The 20,823-nt window shown below is 25.1% G+C and overlaps 1 protein-coding gene across 1 annotated transcript; it reads right to left on the reverse strand.

The window, feature by feature from the left end:
• Positions 1-798: 798 nt before the first annotated feature.
• LOC122507112 (protein son of sevenless) lies at positions 799-19,598 on the reverse strand. The gene is made up of 19 exons (XM_043619657.1): positions 18,932-19,598; positions 17,773-18,036; positions 16,668-16,751; positions 16,141-16,221; positions 12,232-12,387; positions 11,679-11,887; positions 9,970-10,153; positions 9,141-9,387; positions 8,739-8,969; positions 8,248-8,611; positions 7,896-8,088; positions 5,568-5,804; positions 5,130-5,285; positions 4,721-5,021; positions 4,245-4,534; positions 3,825-4,047; positions 3,256-3,575; positions 2,876-3,131; positions 799-1,000 (listed from the first exon to the last, which is right to left on the reverse strand). Exons 1-19 carry the CDS (start codon positions 19,037-19,039, stop codon positions 909-911), a joined length of 3,996 nt encoding a protein of 1,331 aa, XP_043475592.1. The 5' UTR covers positions 19,040-19,598; the 3' UTR covers positions 799-908.
• Between the last annotated feature and the right edge of the window lie 1,225 nt (positions 19,599-20,823).

Consider the following 20,823-nt stretch of genomic DNA (forward strand, 5'->3'; position numbering starts at 1 on the left):
TTTAAATCTTTACTTTCATTTTTGAAAAAATTTATTCTTTCTGGAAAGAAATTTTTTTCAAAATAAAAATTAGAAAATTTCTTTCTGAAAATAAATTTCTTCTTCTTAAAAAATCGAATAAAAATTATACTCGAAATATACAATTATTAATGATTAAAATACAAAAAAATCTTAGTTCCTCTATTTATAATAAAATTCGAGTCTATTTTTCGGAACATCTCTGCGTGTACATGTAAAATATTCTCAATGAGAAAGAGAGGCACCAGAAACAATTGACTCAAAAAACAAGAGTCAAACATCTTTCTTTCAAAACTTACTTTCTATCGGTTATATGCGTTTCTAGTTGTAAAAAAAATATCTAAAAATATATTGTTTATCTTACAACAGTCTGTACATTTGAAAAAATAAACTTTCATACTAAAAAATAGTTTCTTGTGCCGTGTTTGTTCAGAATGTGCGGGTATATTTGCGAATATGAAATGTAATGAACATCATCTCATCACATTTGATATTTTTTGTCAAAAAATCTTCTTTCGTTTTTTCTCTTGAAAGAGCAAAAAAAACTTTCTTTCAAAAGACAAAAAAAAACACTGACACCAATTTTGCTGGTCAATAAAAAAATAGGAAGGAAAAACGAGTATATTATTTAGGATCCTAAGTCGAAGTTCATGGTGGTCTAATTTTTTTGTGCGTGTCTGATTTTACTGGTCCTTTGCCCGGAACTTTTTTGTTTTTTTAACATTACTATTTACAAACATCAAAGCCTTTCCTCTTAGACATACGCCACACGACTTCGACAAATATTTTCTTCATATTTTTTTTTTTTAAATATAATCTTACAAATCAATCCCGTGAAAATATTTTTTAATTCTAAGGATAAGAAAACAAAATAAAAAAAAGGGGGTTTTCTAACTAGGTCCGGGGGGAGAGCTGAAATTAAACATAGTTGTAGGGGGTCGTCCAGGAAGAGGTTTTGGTGGTAACCTCGGAGTTACTGATCCTAGAAAGAGAAAATTGTGTTATAATTTTTTAATTAAATTGCTAAATAGAAAAAAGAAAAATTAACAACGCAGGGCTGTCACAAATATTTAATTTTGTTTTTCCCTGATTTCCAGACAAAATATTTACTTTTTCCCTGACCCTGAAGATTGTTCTGATTCACTTTAAAAATTGTTAGATACTCAAAAAAATGTTCCATTACAAATGAAACAGAAGATTTTTTTTTAAAGAAATTCGTAAATAAATATTTACGAATTTCTTTAATCGTAAAATTATTCGAAAACATAAAGAACTTCCTTTTTATATAAATATTTAATCATTATCATTTTTCCACAGGAATTAAAATTTTTCAAAACATTCAAATTCACTAAATTAAAATAATTAAAGATAAAAGTGTGATAAAATCATTACTTCATAATATAAGAATATTGTTACTGTAACTTTTTCAGAATTATTTCCATCATTTCAATTCAATTATTATTTTCTAGAATTTTTAACTACAATTCTTCTTTAAATCAATTGTATTTAATAATTTTTCAAAAAGTTCTTTTTGAGAATTTCCAAATCCATTTGTTTAGAATTCAATTTTACAATTATTTACAATTATTTTACTACAAAATTATATAATTTATTGAATAATTAAATGTTTCTTAAAATTGAATTCTCATAAAAAAGTTTATCAACAAATTATTAAACAATTGAATTCTTTCGACGAATTTTAATAAAATTTTTAAAAATAATTATATATTCAAGGAATTCGATTAAAATTGTATCTATTAAAAATAATTGAAATTCTGTGCTGACTTTTATTATTTATAAAAATAATTGAATTGAATTCTTAAGTAGCATTTTATTATTTATGAAAGTAATTAAATCTCTGTAAAAAACTAAAAAGTTTTATTATTTGTCAAAATAATGGAATTATTGCAAAGAAATTTATAAAAAAAAATTTGTAAATAATTGAATTCATGGGAAATTTTTATTATTTATGAAAATAATTAAATTTTTGAGTATAAATTTATCAAAAATTATTTTTAAATAATTCAATTCTTTTGGAAAATGTTATTAAAATAGTAGATATTGAAAATTATTGACTTGAGGAAAACTTTTGATAAAATAATTAAAATTTTGCTAAGAATTTTATTATTTATAAAGATAATTGAAATTTTGACGAGAACTTTTTAAAATTATCGAACATAATTGAATTCCTGCGAAAAATTTTATTACTTTTGAAAATAATTGAATTTCTCCAAAATAATTTTTAACTTCTCCAAAATTAAATTTTTTTTTTAGTACTTTTAACTAAAATTCTTCTATAAATCAATTATTCTTAATAATAAATTAAACATATTTTAAAAAATTAAACTAATTTCAGAAGAATTTGAATTATTAAAATTTTTTGCAAAAATCTAAGTTCTTTCTAATTAAATTCATTCAAAATTGAAATTTTCTAAAATTTAAAATTAAAGCATTTTGAAGAATTTATGAAAATTGTCAACGCAACCTTTAAAATTTAATTAATTTTGAAATATGTAAGTAAAATTCATTAATTTTATTCATTAAATAATTAATAAGTAATAATTTTATGATAGTTCTTCAAGAATTAAGTTATTTAAAAAGAAATTATTGGTAGAAATAGAAAAAATCGAAGGTTTTGTATTAGAATTCGTGTGATAATTGCATAGTTTACGAGACAAACAAAAAAGACCCAAAAATTCAGAATTTTCTTATAAATTATAAAAATAAATTTTTTCCAGTACTTTTAATAAAAAATCCCTGACTTTTCCCTGACCAGTGGCAGCTCTGAACAAAAAAGACAGCAAAATTTCGAATTTTCTTATGAATTCTAAAAATTAAATAAATTTTTTCAGCTCACCATTGGGTTGATTAAGAGGAAGTTTCGTGGGACTGGGTCCATTGACAGACATGTATCTCCTCGCGTGAGTGGCGGCGGACGTGGAGCTTTCCAAATTTGAATTTCGCCTCATTAATAATGCCGAGCTACTTGGATTTAATGTAGCCGGAAGTCGAGGTGGCAGAGTGGCTGGTGGTAAATCTCTACGAGGAGGTAAGGGCGGTGGAGATGTGCCATCCCGAGGTGGCAATAATGGAGCATTTGGCGCTTGTCTCGCCTGAAAAAAATTATGTTCAGTTAGTTTTCAATTTAATTAATTATTACTCATTTTCCTTTTTATTTAATTTATCACTAATTTCGTTTTAATATTAATTTATCACTTTGGACAATAATAATTTTACCTGATGGGGTGATTCGCTAATGGAACTTTCTCTTCGGCGATTAGATCGTGGCGGCAGCGGCGGAGGAGGTTGGCTGAGATTCACGTGACTCGGCGAAGGCGGCGGTGGCATTGGTGCACCAGGACTGCCGCCCGATGCCGTTAATCCCGACAGTGAACTCATTGTGCCAATTGAACTCTGCGAGAAACCAAAGAGAGTACTCTGCGATGGATGATGATGCGGTGCCATGTGTCCAGGAGATCCCAACTGGGGACTACTTCCTGGTGAACTAATCGACAGACCCGACATACTCAAAGGTCCCGGTGAACCCGGCGGTTGTCCTGAATACCAAGCAAAAAATTTTTAAAAATAATTGAAATTTTGCCAAGAATTTTATTAAAATTTTTGAGAATACTTGAATGTCTATGTGGCGTTTTACTAAATTTTTTTGAAAATAATTCAATTCCTAAAAAGTATATTATTATTTATGAAAATAATTGAATTGTAGATGAATTTGATCAATTTTTTTTAAATAATTAAATGTCCTGGAATAAAAATATTATTTTAAATTAATTTCAAAAAATACAGACCTCCTAACATAACAGGTGCAAAAACGCAGTGATCTCCAGTGTGAGGCACCTGTGAATTATGAGGAGGCGTTTCCGGAAGTTCTGGAGGCGGTGCAGTTTCCGCGGGTGGATCGTGTAATCTTACACTGGAAGCCATGGCTTGTAATGGCGCTGGCAATTTACCGCTTAAACTTCTCGCCTTGATACCAGGTGATTTTAAATTTAAATTTGGCCATTTGCGATCCTGAGGAAAAAAAATTACCCATTATTCTTTCCTTCAATAGGAAAAATTAGCTTTTCGAGAGAAAAAAAAAGCATGTAAATTGTGCTATTTAAATATAAATAGTTAATATATTTAAAAATAAATAGTTAATATTTAAATACAAATAAATATTAACTTTTAAAAATAAATAATATTGAAAAGTAAATAAATAAACTTACAACTTTTGGCAGTTGCTTGCAACCCCTCGGTTCAATTTCCAAACTTTTTTCATACAAATAATTACTAATATCCGCGTCCTTCATATTCGGATCAAACGGAGAGAGATTTTCAATGAAATGCCTTATTCTTGGCTCCACCGAAAGACAATAAGGCTGATTTTGGTACTGTTGAATTTCGCCAGTGATTTCCGCGACTTTTCGTCGTTTACTAAAATTTATCAATTCCGGACTTCCTGGCAAGTAATCCGGATTTCCTTCCTCGATGTGCAATATATTGGTCAGGTACATGCCTATGCAAATTGAAAAAAAAATTTAATATAACCAATTCTTTTTATTAAATTTTCCTATAATTATTAACTTTATTTTTTATTAATTAATAATTAATAATAATAATAATAATAGTAATAATAATAATAATAATAATAATAATAATAATAATAATAATAATAATAATAATAATAATAATAAAAACTTACCGAAGAATGGTACACAAGGTGGATTAATAGAGCGCAATTTTTCCTGATACTTTCGAAAATGATCGTTATTTAATTCACGAGCCTCGTCGAGAGCGGTTTTTAATTGCTTTGGAACTTGTTGAAATGTAAAGTTTAATCTATAAACGGATGCAGATCCCATGGCACTGACAATGGCGAGTACACCATTGAAATTATTGAGATCCTGTAGCACCATCATTATTTCAATTGCTCGCGAAACGATAGCGACTCTTTCTTCCAAATTTACCGCCTCCACTATTGTCTTCTCTAGCCATCTCGTAAACTAAAGAAAATTAAATTAATATTAGTATTTAATTAAACGAAATTACTAAATTAAAAAAAACCAAATTAATAATAAAACTAAAGACGATTTCCATTCGTAAAAACTTACGTTAGTCGTGTGTTTAATCATTTTCAAAAGATTTGGCGACGTCTTTTCTTTGTCTCGTTTAGTCCACACTGAACCAACTAATTCAGAAGGCTTCACAGTTCTATACAATTCAAATTCTAATAATGTCAATTGCCTCGCTAATTCGATAGGATGCAACTGTAATTTAAACAAAATAATTTATCAGAAAAATTTATAATCTTCTCGTTTTCTTCTTTTCTTTTGAAAATTGATTCATAAAAAAAATAATAATAAATAATAAACAATAAAAAAAAAGAACAAGTTTACAATAATTATTGAGTAAACTATTACAATTAATTTACAATTTTGCACATTAATTTTCAGTTTTGCAAATTAATTTTTAGTTTTTCAAATTAATTTTCTGTTTTTTTCCTGAATATTTCGAGAAACTAAATAATAATTCTCAAAACAATAAATTACCGTGAGAATGCCCCATTCTTCTTCAGGAACTTTTAAATGCCACTCAATTGGAGGTGGTGAACGTTCAAAACTAAACGTAATTGGCCTCTGCTCCGAAGGTTCACATTTTCTCAATACAATTTTCATCACTGAATCTACCCATTTTCTCATTGATTTTCCACTAACAGTTTCCAAAAATATCTTTAATTTTTCTAGCAACGTTGGATCACGTTGAAAATCGTAAAAATGATGATCCACCTGAAAAATTATTCACACATAGAAAATCGAATATTTTCCAATAGATTTATTTGAGGTTTCGTAAATAATAATAATCTATAAATTAATAATCGTTGTATTCCAACATTTGCTCGCAGTTTAGAGTTACTTCTTGTTTGCTTCTTTATTCTCAACATTTTTAAAAAATAATTTTCCTTTTTAAATATTTTCAATTTTAAAATTAATGTACTGAAAATCATTAAATTCCTGCAAAGCATTTATCAAAAAAAAAAAAAAAAAAAATGAAAAGAATTGGATTCATTTAAAAGGATTTTATCAAAATTATTTAAAATAATTAAATTCTTTAGGGAAAAATCAATTAAAACTGTATTGAAAATAATTGAATTTTGGCAAAGAATATTATTACATTTATTAAAAAAAATCGAATTCTTCCAAAGAATGTTATTAAAATTTTTGAAAATAATTGAATTGATTTGAAGAATTTATTTAAATTCTTTTTTTAAAATAATAGAGTTTTTTAATAACTTTTATTCAAAATTTTGAAAGTAATTGAATTTTATGAAGAATTTCTTTTAAGTTTTTTAAATAATCGTGTTTATTATTATTTGCAATTAATAATTTTCCTATATTAAAATACTTATTGACAGAAAAATAAATTCTTTTAAACAATTTCATTAGAGTTTTTATAAATAATAAAATTTTTTTTAAAATTTCATTAAATTTCGTAAAAATAATGTAATTTTTTGTTATTAATTTTAATTAACATAAATAATTGAATAAATTAATAAATAATTGAAAATTTTTTTAAATTATTGAAATCTACAAAGAATTTTATCAAAAACTTTTGAGAATAATTTAATTTTTTCGAAAAATTTCATCACAATTTATAAAAATAATTGAATCCGCTAGAGAAATTTTATTAAAATTCTATTAAAAGTAATTGAATTCATAAGAAGAATTTTATTATTTATAAAAATAATTGAATTGTTTCGAAGAATTTTATTAAAATTTTTTGAAAATAATTTAATTTTTTAGAAAAATTTTATCACAATTTTTAAAAATAATTGAATCCGCTAGAGAAATTTTATTAAAATTCTATTGAAAGTAATTGAATTCATAAGAAGAATTTTATTATTTATAAAAATAATTGAATTGTTTCGAAAAATTGTATCAGCATTTTTTAAAGTAACTAAATTTTTCTGATAGAAATTGTATTAAAAAATTTTGAAATTAATTGAATTCATCGAAAAATTTTATTCCAACGTTTAAAAATAATTACTTTTTTAAAAGAATCTTATCAAATTTGTTGAAAATAATTGAATTTTCATTAAAATTCTTGAAAATAATCGAATTTAATTAATATTTTAAAAAATAATTGTATTCTTGCGAGAAATTTTATTAAAATTGTATTAAAAATAATTGAATTCCTCCAAATAATTTTAATATTTATGAAAATAATTGAATTCCCATAAAGAATTTTAATATTTATGAACATAATTGAATTCTTCCAAAGAAGTTTATCTGAATTTTTGCAAATAATTGCATTTTTTAAAAGAATTTTACATTAAAAATTTTGAAAATAATTTTATTTAATTGAAAAATTTGATTAAAACGTTTAAAAATAATTTATTTTTTAAAAGAATTTTATCGAAATAGTTAAAAATAATTGAATTTATATTAAAATTCTTGAAAATATTCGAATTCAATTAATATAATAATATTTTAAAAAATAATTGTATTCTTTCGAGAAATTTTATTAAAATTGTATTAAAAATAATTGAATTCCTACGAAATATTTTAATATTTATAAAAATAATTAAATTCTTGCTAAGAATTTTATTCTAAATAATTGAATTCCTCTGAAGGATTTTAATATGTATGAAAATAATTGAATCCCTCGAAGAATTTTACTATTTATAAAAAATTATTCAATTCTTCCAAAGAATGTTATTATATTTATGTACTTAATAATAGATAATAAGTGAATTCTTTAAATTTTGAATCTGTAATTTTTCAATAATTGATGTTTATATTTGAAAATTTTTAAAATATTTTAATTCACAAAATAATAATAATAAAACTAAATAATAATTTTTTTATAAATAAACTCACCCAGTGTCGTAAAACATTTAAAACACGAAATTGAACAGGTTGACAGAATTCTTTTCTGTACCTCTTCCAGTCTTCTCTCGCTATTGTTTTACAGCCTGTCGGCTTGTCTTCCTCCTCGTACACTAATGATGGATCGGGTATATCAAATCGTTTTATTAACAACGTTAACAATTCTTGAGGAGAGCAAAAACTCCTGTAAGAGAGAAAACAAAATTTTTAAAATTATAATTATTATTACACACGGAAAAAAAGTTTCATTTAAAACAGCGATAAGTTTCTCTAGAATAGCAAAAGTATTAATTGAAGTACTGAAAACTATTTCGCTAATACAGTGAAAAATAATTTTTTATACCTGTAAGTTGTGAGGAATGTTCTGACAAATGCTGGATCGGCATAAATATGATAGGTGAGCCTCTCAACTAATTTAACAAGGGTCGCGCCCTTAATGAGTGGCACACCGCCATTTTCCCTTGCTTCTAAAACAATATTCTCCGAACTATCCTGTTCGGCAAATTCATATAAATGAGGTGAGGGCAATTTCAATGGATGCTTCCTCTCCTCGTCCAAGAGAATGCTGTCCAATGTTCGCTCCAACATACTTTTTGTATTGAGCATCACAAGATCAGCCATCCAACTGTTTTTGTCTTCGACCGATTTGGCCACGAGAATTACATTCGGATGGTCCCTTGGTTTTATTTCAAAGGCATTTTTCAACTCTACAAACAAAAAAAAGAATTTAAAAACTTTAAGTTCTAATTAAAATATTATTTCAATTTAATTTATTTTTTCTAATATTTAATAATTAATCACTTTGTTTTTTTCCTTAAAACAAAAATTTATCACCTTCAGTATCCTCACGATCGATAATGTCCACTTTTCGAATGAAGAAGCGTTCCTTTAAACGCAATTCTCCCTGATGAGCAGGATGACTACTTCCTACATTGACTCCCGAAACACTGACACTCACTCTTTTGCTTCCACTTGGTTTGCAGAGGACGAGTAAACCATCGAATAAAAGAGCTCGTCTCTCCGTTAATCTTCGGCCATTGTTTCCCACTTTTCCCAACATGTCCTCTGTTCGGGAAAAAGAAAAAAATATTTAATTACAATTTACAAATAACGAAAATTATTATTCCCGAGCTCTTAATTTCAACTATATTAATACTAAAGTATAGAACTTTAGTATTAATATCTAGTTGAAATAAAAATACTATTTTCGTTTATGAAAATCGTTTAATTAATCACCTCGGATAAATTCATTGCAACATTGGCCAACGTCTCTTTGGTCCCAGCCGTCAACAGTTTTTTGAAGTTCGCTCGTTTTTTCAAGGGCTGCTTGCCTACGAGCTCGACTTTGCATTCGTAAACCGCTATCTTTAATTGGAAGACTCGCAACAGTTTTTGTTAATTCCGTTTTCAGTGGACTGAGAACGCCTTGAACTTGCTCGAGGGTTTCTCCGTCTTCGGAATTTGGTGTACGTTCAAGTAATACCTGCGGAAATTAAATACAAAAATTAATTTCCCCTCAATTTATTTATTACAGGGCTCGAATCAGTGAATTCACGCTATATTGCTTTTAATATTCAATTATTATCTCAAATTTTAACTGAAATTCATTTTTAAATAAATTTTTATTAGAAAATTCTAATAGAATTTAATTATTCAAATACAAAAATAAATAATTTATTGAATAATTGAATATAAAAGTTTTTGAAAATAATTAAAATTTCGCCAAGAATTTTATTTAAATTTTCAAAAAATAATTGAATTTCTTAAATCATTTGTGATTTCTCTAAAATTCTCAAAATATCGTACAATTTACGAATTTTTTGTCTCTTTTCTCAATCAAATTACGGACTTTACGGACCTTTTTTTAAAAAAAAATAACTGACTTTTACGGACTTCAAGCAAATTTACGGACCTAGTTCGAGCCCTGTTATTATCATTATTCAATTCCTTTAAGATAAAAAATAATCTTTTTCTTCATAAACAAAATGCAAACTAAGAAGTAAAAAAATGTCGTTCATTTGAACTTAAAAAACTTTATGAGCATAATTAAAAGTAAAAAATTTACCTTTATGTAATCGAAATACAAAAAGCAGTGCCAAACTGGTTGCATTAAAAGTTTTGGCAAATAGTATTTGACAGCTTCTTTGAAACCGTGTCCAGCGGTTCGTAGACCATCCTTTGCCTCTGGCCTCGACAATAGTCTCGTTAAAATTTCTCGACTAGCCGAACTATTCATTTCTCTAGCGTATCTGTAAAATTTCAATTTAAAATTATTAATTACACGAACACGGGCATTTTTTCCACAAAATATCAATTTTAAAACTCGATTTATTAAAATCTAATTAATTTAATTAAATCTAATTTCTTTTGTCCCAACTTTTTTTATTCTAATAATCAGAATTCCAACAGAAATCCGAATTTAAAATTCCATACCTTTTCCATGATTTCCAGGTCAACTGTTTACGAAATTCCAGTGGAATTTTAAATCTAATTTCATTATTTTTGGGCTCTTTAAAAACACTTTACTTATTTAATAGTCTCTACCCTTTGGTAAAAAATCTAAAATTATCGAAAATTATCAAAAATTCAAAAAAACCGAATTTCTTAAAATTCAACATTTTTTTCTCTCTTTTATTGGATTTAGCTTCATTATTTTTGTGCTCTTGGAAAATACTTTACTCATTAAATAGTCTCGACTCTTTCGTAAAAAATCTAAAATTATCGAAAATTATCAAAAATTCAAATATCCGAATTTCTTAAAATTCAACATTTTTTCCTCTCTTTTATAGGATTTAGCTTCATTATTTTTGTGCTCTTGGAAAATACTTTACTCATTAAATAGTCTCGACTCTTTAGTAAAAAATCTAAAATTATCGAAAATTATCAAAAATTCAAAAATCCAAATTTCTTAAAATTCAACATTTTTTCCTCTCTTTTATAGGATTTAGCTTTATTATTTTTGTGCTCTTGGAAAATACTTTACTTATTAAATAGTCTCGACTCTTTGGTAAAAAATCTAAAATTATCGAAAATTATCAAAAATTCAAAAATCCAAATTTCTTAAAATTCAACATTTTTTCCTCTCTTTTATAGGATTTAGCTTTATTATTTTTGTGCTCTTGGAAAATACTTTACTTATTAAATAGTCTTGACTCTTTTTTAAAAAATGTAAAATTATCGAAAATTATCAAAAATTCAAATATCCGAATTTCTTAAAATTCAACATTTTTTTCTCTCTTTTATAGGATTTAGCTTTATTATTTTTGTGCTCTTGGAAAATACTTTACTCATTAAATAGTCTCGACTCTTTGGTAAAAAATCTAAAATTATCGAAAATTATCAAAAGTTGAAAAATCCAAATTTCTTAAAATTCAACATTTTTTTCTTCTTTTTTATGCTATTTAGCTTTTTTATTATTTGAATTTCTATTCAAGAGAAAAAATGGGAAACAGGAGAAATATAGAAACTTTTAAAAATTCTAGTTCTTTTCCATGATTTCCCTGATTTTCAGAAGCCTTTTAAAAATTCCATACCATTTCCATGATTTCCAGATTCTGTAGGAACCCTGTTAATACTTTTTATTTTTATTCTAATATTTTTATTTTATTCTAATTTTTACTCCTTTCCTTCAAATATTTTTATTTCTACAGTAATTGAAATCTATCTAAATTAAATCTTATTTTTATTTTTAATTTTTACTTTCTTTGCTCCAATATTTTTATTTCTATTCAAATTCTAATATAATTAGATTAAATATTAATTGATAATAATTACGTCTTGTAAACTTCAAATTCTGCCGCCTCTGCTAATTCCTCAAAGCATGAACCCACAGTTGGCGTTTGCTTCTCTTCCGTGATCTCCATAATATCTTCCAAACTTCCAAGTAAAGTCACAGTCATTTCATAAATATCCATAATATTGCTAAATAGTATTTCGATTTCACTTCTGTCTCGTGTGAATCTCACTAATTCTTCTCGAAACACCTGAGCAGAAAACAGAAATAGAAATTAGTTCAATAATTGTATTTATAAAAATAACAAAGACAAATTAATTACTAGAAATTACAGTAAATTTTTATTTTTCAATTAGTAAATTTTTAAGTACTATCGAAAATTAAATACTTTAAAAAATTGAAAATATTTTCCAACTTAAAATACAGATTTTATTAAAAACGAAATCAAACTTTTTGAATAGAAAATAAATTAATAAAAACAAATTAAAAATTACTAATGGAAAAAAAATTGATAATAGACGCAATTAATTTGAATTAAATTACCAAAAAAAATTTTAAATCATAAACTTAATTAATCGAAATAAATAAAAATACCTTGATAATCATATGGAGATCGCGCAAATAATGCCGTTCGTCGTGAATTAAATCTCTAACGGACTCTTCGTACGTCTGAGACACGACAGCCCCAGCCCCTAAACTGCTTTGGGGACCTTCCGTGTAATCATCTTGGTAAAACATGTCCATTAGTACCTGTCAATTAAAAATCGAAAAAATTACCATAAATTTCCCTTTAAAATTATCAAACTGCATAAATTAAATATTACAAAAATACGAGAGAGAGAAAAAAAACACTTTCATATTAAATATAAAAAAAATAGTAGCAAGCAAATTACTCTAGAGTCTACAATATTTTCTTTTTACTACAAAAATATATGAGAATAAAAATAGAATAGACGACATCAAAAAAAGAAAAAAAAAACATTATAATCAATAAAGATTTTTTTTAAATAACAATATAAATTACGAAAAATAATAATTAATATATGAAAAAGAGTGTAATAATACAAAAAGAGCAAAAATAAAAATAGAAAAATAAGAAAACAATTTTTTACAGTTATACAAAATAAATATTACAATAAATAAATAAATTATAAATATTATAATAAATAGATAAATAAATAAATAAATAGATAAATATTAAAATATGTCAAGAAGAAAATAATTTCCTCTTATAATTACAAATACTTTCATAATAATAAATTAACAAATAAGTTTTGTAGATAGTAATAAATTACGAAGAAAATTTATAATAATAAATTGCAAATAAATTTTGTAAAAATAAATTATAAATAAATTTTGTAAAAGTAAATTACAAATAAATTTTGTAAAAACAGTTCATAAATCAATTTTTTAAAGTAAATTTAATTAATAATAAATTTTGTAAAATAAAATACAAATAAATTTATTATTATAAATATAACAAAAAAAATCAAAACAACAAATTAATAAAAATTTAATTTAACAAACGAATAATTTCGAAATAATAATAAAAATTTTTTCCGAAATTTGGAGAGAATAACAGTAAAACGACTCCATTAAAAATATTTTTTTGAAATCAAAATTTGTAGAAAGTAAAATTTGTTGAAATCACTTTTGCAAGTAAATAAATTGGCAGAAGTCAATGATGCTAGAGAAATACCTAAGGTGCATTTTCTGAAAAGCAAAGAACTGTACTTTTAAGTATACAATATTATTTCATTGCGTGCGTGAAATATGGACGCCTAATTTCATGCCTATCTAAAAGTATTATTATAATTATTTTTATCATTATCATTATTATTATTGGAGAAATCAAATTATTTCTAAATTAAAAACATTAAATAAGAAATAAATTGCCAAAGAAAAATTACGAAAGAGAAAGAAAAAAATTACAGAAGTAGAATTAAAAATAGGGTTTCTCCAAAAAAAAAGAAAAATTCTTTTTTTTTCTTTCAAAGAACACAAAAACGACTATAATAGAAATAAAATATTTCACAAATAAAATTCCACTTTTCGTATCCCAGATATTTTTTTTGTTCTTTTCACAAAAATGAAAAGTCTCGTCAACAATATTAATTAATCAAGTTGCATTAATTTCATTAAATAATCAAAAAAAAAAAAAAATTAGCAACATTTTTGATTCACAACTCACAGCAAAATAAAATTTTTTACAATTTACAAGAAAATTGATTATAAAACTCGAAAAATTATTTTGCAGTCTCAGTATTTTAAAATTTGTTTCAATTTAAAATTTTCAAAGCAATGTAAAAATAAAGAGACTTTATTTTAAATTTTATCTAAAATTTTCAGAAACAAATTTAAAATAAAGAGACTTTATTTTAAATTTTATCTAAAATTTTCAGAAACAAATTTAAAATAAATTTGAGACTTTATTTCAAATTTGTTTCAATCTAAAATTTTCAGAAACAAATTTGAGACTTTATTTTAAATTTCTTTCAATTTAAAATTATCAAAACAAAATTTAAATAAATTTGAGAATTTCTTTTAAAGAATTTTGAAGAATTTAAAGAATTTATTATGAAATTTGAGAGAGAAAAAAATATTACTTTCAAAAAGATAAATCATTTTCCATCAAGAAGAGAAGAAAATTGACATTTAAGAAAAATACGATCGAAATAACAAGGAATATAGGCCGTTTTCGGCATGGTCACGGATCGCGATGGATCGCGATCTGGATCACTTTTCGTATGCTGTGATTGGATACTTAGTGATCCGGATCGCGATCCGTGACCATGCCGAAAACGGCCATAATAAAAAAAAAAAAAAAAAAGAAAACGAGAAGAAACATGAAAAAACAAAAACGTGACTCTTGCAAAAAAGACACCGTAATGAAAGATACTTTTTTTTGTGAGGTTTATTTTATTAATTTTTTTTTATCTGGGTCTTCGCATGTACGTACCACCTAGAACGGCATGAGCGAAGAACGAACATGGTTGGTGTTGTTAATATGTTTAGTGGAAAGCATGTAACCAAGCAGAGAACATATGCAGCCACAATTAGCCTGTGACTAGTCTAGCGTAGCTAATCGGCATATTCTGAAATTTACCAATGCACCCGTTGCTAGCAATAGAAGTTTTATTCCAAAATAAACCAAAGAAAAAAAAAATAAATTATGAATTCAATTTTTTTTACTAATTTTTATTAGCCCAGGAAATTTTTCTCTTTTTTTCTATTCAATTTTTCCTCTTTTTCTTTTACTATTTAACTTTTTTTTCTATTCAATTTTTCCTCTTTCTTTTTTACTATTTAACTTTTTTTCTATTCAATTTTTCCTCTTTTTTTTTACTATTTAACATTTTTTCTATTCAATTTTTCCTTTTTTCTATCAGGGTTGCCACGCTTTTGCTCTTCTCAAATTCCCTGACTTCTCCAGGTTTTCCAGATTGAAAAACGAAATTTTTCCAGGTTTTTAAAACGAAAATTCTTCATTAAGTCAATTTTTTAAAAATAATTTTTGAAAAAGTTCTTTGTGAATTTTCAAATTCTTTTGTTTATAATTTAATTTTACGAAATTTCGATTATTCTGTCATTCTTCAATTAAATATACATATTAGAAATTAAAAACTTCAAATAATTAAAAAAAATTCCATTAAACTTTTTGAGAAAAATTAATTCTACAGAATTCCTAATTAAAAGTATAAAAAGTTCAAATTTTCAAAGATTTTAATTTGAAATTTATTTTTCAAATCAATATTTATTAGAAAATTTCTATTGATTTTCACTTATTTTCTAATCCTGTCTGTTGATTAGAATATTCAAAATTAGCTACTAGTACTAGCAAGGTACCGTATACATTTATTTTCTTTTTTTTTCTCTTTGGAACTACCTTTATTAAAGCAAGGACTGTTTTTCTGGACCAATATTCTAAATGATGCTTTTCGAACTACACTATCATATCTTACATAAGTCTTGCAATCAAGTTTAATTCGAAACTTTGCGAATTAATATTCTGTTTCCTAATTCACCTCACTAAAGAAAATGATTTTCTAGTTTTAAATTTATTAATCAATATTCTTTACAAATTATATAAAGATAATTTATTTAATTATTAAAATACTGAATTAAATAACAAACAATAAAAAACAAATAAATAAAATTATTTTATATTTTTTTGGTTCAAATAAAAAAAAAATTCTTGCGATTAAGAGCTATGATTTAAATAAATAAAAAAGATAATAAAATACAGAAAGTAAAAAAATATTTGAAAAAATATAAAGGAAGTTATAAGAATATTTTGATAAAAATTATAAAATAATAATGAAAATAACAAATGTAATAAATACAAAAATAAATACAAAATAAAAATAATAGGAAAATAATAGACGCTTTTTTCGAATTATCCTTGAAGCAAGACTGCACATAACGAAGGATACTGTGTAAATCGATTGATATGTGCTTAACAAAAACACGGTTCAAGCTAAAAATTTCGGAAAAAGCATTTACCATGTCTGCATACATCGCAACTCTTATGTCCTCACAGGAAATCTTAACGTGGCGAATATTCTTGACATAATTACCAGCCAACTGAAAAAAAAATATTTTTGCCTTTAATTTCAATTTTCTTTTAAAAAATAATTATTTTTACACTATTAATTTTCTATTATTACTTCAATCGTAAAAATAATTCTATTAATAGAATAAAACGTATTTTTTTCTTTAGTGTTACAATAATTATTGATAAATGAATTAATAATAATTAATCATAAACTAATTAAAAACTAATTAACTTCAGATTATTTATGAAATTAATACTTGGTTTTTCCGTTTTATTTTGCAATTAATATTGGAATAATTACAATATTCATATTGTAATAATTACAATATTTATATTGTAATAATTACTATATTAATATTGTAATAATTACAATATTAATTACAAAATAAGATGAATAAATTCGTTATGAAAACAAATTTCTGTAAATTCTTATTTCAGCCTACAAATTTTAATAGTTTTTTTTTTGCAAATATACCTTTAAAATATCAGCAGAAATATATTCGAGTACCCCGACGACAAAAAGACTGACTTGAGAATCAATTTTGTGCTGTAATACTTCCTGTTAATGAAAAATAACAATATTATTAGAAAATGTTACCAAATTAAGTACAAAAATAAATTATGAACGTTCAAATAAACGAAATATTTTTACTTTATTTAAATATTCTTCGAAAATGTTGACTGCAATAAAAATCAAAAACCGTAAATTAAACATTTCGAAATTAAAATTATTATTAAATTAAATTAAACACTTTGAACGAAATTTATTTATTTCCCCCTCAAATTCAAAATTTTATTACAATAATTTTGCGTCTCGTGATAAAAAAATAAAATATAAAGTTTCTAAATATTCAATTTTGTTTTTGCTTCTTATTTCAATCAAATATTTTGGTAAATATTTAAATTAGCAAAATTTTTTCTTAATTTGAATGATTAAAATTTATGGATCCGTTTTATTTGATTAAAATTAGCAAAAATGGTCAATGTCTGTAAAAAATACTTTCTCGTTTTACTTCAATTTACATCGGTAAAGTTCACAACGTTTATGATCGACAATTAAAAGAAAGAGAAATATATTTTTCTTTACAAAAACAATAAAATGTTTTGTTTACAAATTTAAAATCAAAAAAATATGAAAAACATTCTTTTTATAGAAAAAAATGTGCAAAACATTTTTTTATACAAAAAAATATGTAAAACATTCTTATTATACAAAAATGGAAAATTAATTTTCCTTATAAATCGTTAATTATAAACGTTTCTAAATTTCACACCAACGTTCAATTTTTAATGTTGATAAAGTTTTGAAAGTTCAAATAAACGAAATTTTCTTTCTATTTAAATATTTTAAAGAAAATTCTCTATATTAAAATGGAAAGGAATGTAAATTAATTAATTAAATTTAGTCAACAATTAATTTTTCTAAATGCAAAAAAAAAGTTTTCTAATAAAATACAAGTTAAAAGAGGGGGGGAAAAAAATATCGACGTTCATTTGAATTTTGAAAAATTTAGGAACACAATTTTTAATGTTAAGAGAAATTAAATTTTAATTTGATTTTTTTTGCGTCGATGGCTTACTTTTTGCAAAAGTTGATGAATTTTATCAACAGGAAGAACAAGTGGCGATTTTTTCTTTCCTTTCTCTAGAGCATCTCTTGCATCTCTTAATGCCCATCTATCAATTGGAGTAGGAAATGTACGTCTTACTCTTTCCTCAACGTCTTGAGGTGTATGAGGAGGTGGATGTCCACAGAGCATGCCCAACATTCTCAAAATCAAACTCTCAACATAATCTAAGGCGTCCTGTCGAGCTTCTAGACTAGGATGAACTTGCTCCAATACCTAAAAAAAAATAAAATCATCAAAATCTGTCCATTTAAATTAAAAACCAAAAGAAAACAAAAAAAATTTACATAAAGTTTTTGCTTAAAGAAATTTTAAAAAATTCTTTTGTTTTTCTCTGTAAATACATTTTGTAAACAGACATTTTTTCCCAAAGAAGGACGATTTACAAGAAAAAAATCAAATTTACGATTATTTTTTCCCATAATTATAATTGCCTGGAAAAATGTTATAAATAAATTAATTTTTAGAAATATTTCTCTATAGGATAAAAATACAAATTTTGTTTAGAAGTAAAAATAAATATTCCAGTGGAAAGAAAAAAGAAAAGATAAACAATTGCCCCTTTTTCAGAGAATATTAAACATTACATCACCAACAGCTGGAGATAAACATTCTATATCCAATTCCAACAATACGATTATTGATAATTCATTTCTAGTTTACAATCTAAATTCACCACTTGACTTTTTCATCGAGTTTTCAATTGGTAAAAAAAAAGAGGTTAAGTAATTTTTTCCAATAGAAATTGAAATTGACAGTCACTGGAAAAGTAAAAGAGCACCCTCACACTTTCAGCGAAGAAAATATTTCTTTTTCGCACAAAAATTCGAAACAAAGGTTGTTTAGAGAAAAAACACCGTTTATTTGTTTCTAAGAGGCAACAATAAAAAAAAACGAATCAATAATTGGTTTTGGCTATACCTTGTCCCCCTTTAGACTCAACTTTGACATATCCCAATAAAACTCAATACTTGTCAAACTGAATTTTCTAATAACGCACACAAATCTATATATGTATGTGTGTATATATATATAATATAAAATCCCGAGTGAAGGTCCATGCAGCATAGGGAGGATGAATATTTGTGTGAGTGTGGTTGTTTTTACACACCTTGCGCAGGGAGTTGACAAACACTCCCTTCCACTTGGCAGCGTTCTCTTCTTTCTCAAAATCATAGCCAGACGGCTCGCCGACCACGGACGCCGGCGACGAGAACATTTCACCAAATAGAAAAGAAAAGAAAATAAAGAAAAAAGAAAAATCATAGACACAAATAAAAACACAAACACTATGATAATGATGATGATAATAATGATCTTGTGCACTGTGGTGAATACTTGAACAACACAAACTATTATGACGACACGCACACAGACACACATGCACGACGACGAGGAGTGTTCTCTCTTTGGTTATCTCTCCCCCAAAGCTCTCGTTTGAGTCCTCGTGGTTGTTTTTTATTTTCACGATTTTAATGATGTGCACAAAAAAAGAAAAGAAATTTTACGTTCAATTACGTTTGGGTTTTTTTTCTTGTTACAGCGTAGACATTTATATTATGTATACTTTGATGAAAAATGCGATACTTTAGTCATTGATAACATTGTCGTAGTTCATGATCCCGGGAATCATGTGCCCAAGTCTCGGATGCATTCCTGAGTCGAGGGCCTCCGATCTCAGGATCACACACATTTTACACACCCCTTTTTATCGAATTTTTTCATATATTAAGAACTCCGCGGACATCACTACGACCGCCATTTTGCAATTTTAATGATGCGATATCTAGCGGATGATTTTTGCACTTTTGGAGTAAAGAACTTCAGGAGCGTGATTAGTGCCCCTGGTGCCCCGTCGGGCCTCTTTCATTTCGAAAATTAATTATTGAAGAAAATCAAAAAAATTATTACCTTTCTTGTGAAATTTTTTTTATAAATTTCAAATCTATAACAATGGAACCGAACATTAATATTTCGGATAGAATAGAAAAATTTTACGTTGGAAAATTGACTTTTTTTCATACTAAAAAGTACGATAGGAACGTAACAAGTCTCCTAGAAACCCTTTCTTTATTATTACTTTTTATTCTTTTTATTTAATATAAATAAATAAAAATTGGTCTGTAAAAATGAACTATTTGGAAAAAATTTGTTAGGGTTGAATTAAAAAACTTAAGTTCTATTTATTTACTATTCACAAGTATTGTGAGCTCTTCAGTAATAATTAATAATTCGAGAAAAATAGGGAGTAATACTGGTATACACCCGAGCTTGACAAAAAGATCTACCACAGGGGCATTTTTTTTAAAAAAGAAAAAATATTTTTTATTAAATAAAAAACTGATTGGAATAAATTTATTATTAAACAATTCGTATTGTATTAATATTATTAATAAGAATTGAATAATTATTATTAATAAGAATCACTTTTAATAATAATAAAATAATAATAAGAATTGCATAAGAACAACTTTTCTTTTTTGCAAAAATTAAAAAAAATGAGTTGATAGGGAAAAAAATAATTTTACAAACAATTTTAGAGGATTCTATTTTTATTGCATCCGAATTTGCACGAACATTCGTGACAATAAATGTTAAAAATAAATAAATTTAAATTATTACATGAATACGATAGATGAAGACAATAAATAAAATGGATGAATAAATAAATAATTAAACTAAATACACTGAGCAACTAAAATGAACACTTGTCGCACTTAAAAATTTAGGAATACATTTTTCTTTCAAATTTATGACGCATTTCATATTTCCCACTCTTTCACATTATCTTAATAATTATTCAATACTTAATTGGCTTTTTTCTACCTTCAGTTACACATTGAAAATATTTTCTTAACATTCGAAGAACTATTAATTGTTCCCTCAGAACAATTTATATTGATTAAATAATTAATATTTCTTTTGAATAATAATTAATGTTTAATTAAATATTAATTAATATTCAAATTGTTTATTAATTAATATTCAATTAATTATTAATTA

The sequence above is a fragment of the Leptopilina heterotoma genome, unplaced genomic scaffold, assembly GCF_015476425.1.
Source record: "Leptopilina heterotoma isolate Lh14 unplaced genomic scaffold, ASM1547642v1 Lhet_45, whole genome shotgun sequence".
In the NCBI taxonomy this organism is placed as follows: Eukaryota; Metazoa; Arthropoda; class Insecta; order Hymenoptera; family Figitidae; genus Leptopilina; species Leptopilina heterotoma.

What these genes read in the sequence shown, in the direction of transcription:
- LOC122507112 (XM_043619657.1), bottom strand. Translation starts at nt 19,039, where the DNA reads ATGTTCTCGTCGCCGGCGTCCGTGGTCGGCGAGCCGTCTGGCTATGAT. An exon ending in TTAGCGAATCACCCCATCAG is followed by an intron (nt 3,132 to 3,255) that starts GTAAAATTATTA and finishes AATTTTTTTCAG; the next exon opens with GCGAGACAAGCGCCAAATGC. An exon ending in TCCTCTTAATCAACCCAATG is followed by an intron (nt 1,001 to 2,875) that starts GTGAGCTGAAAA and finishes TTCTCTTTCTAG; the next exon opens with GATCAGTAACTCCGAGGTTA.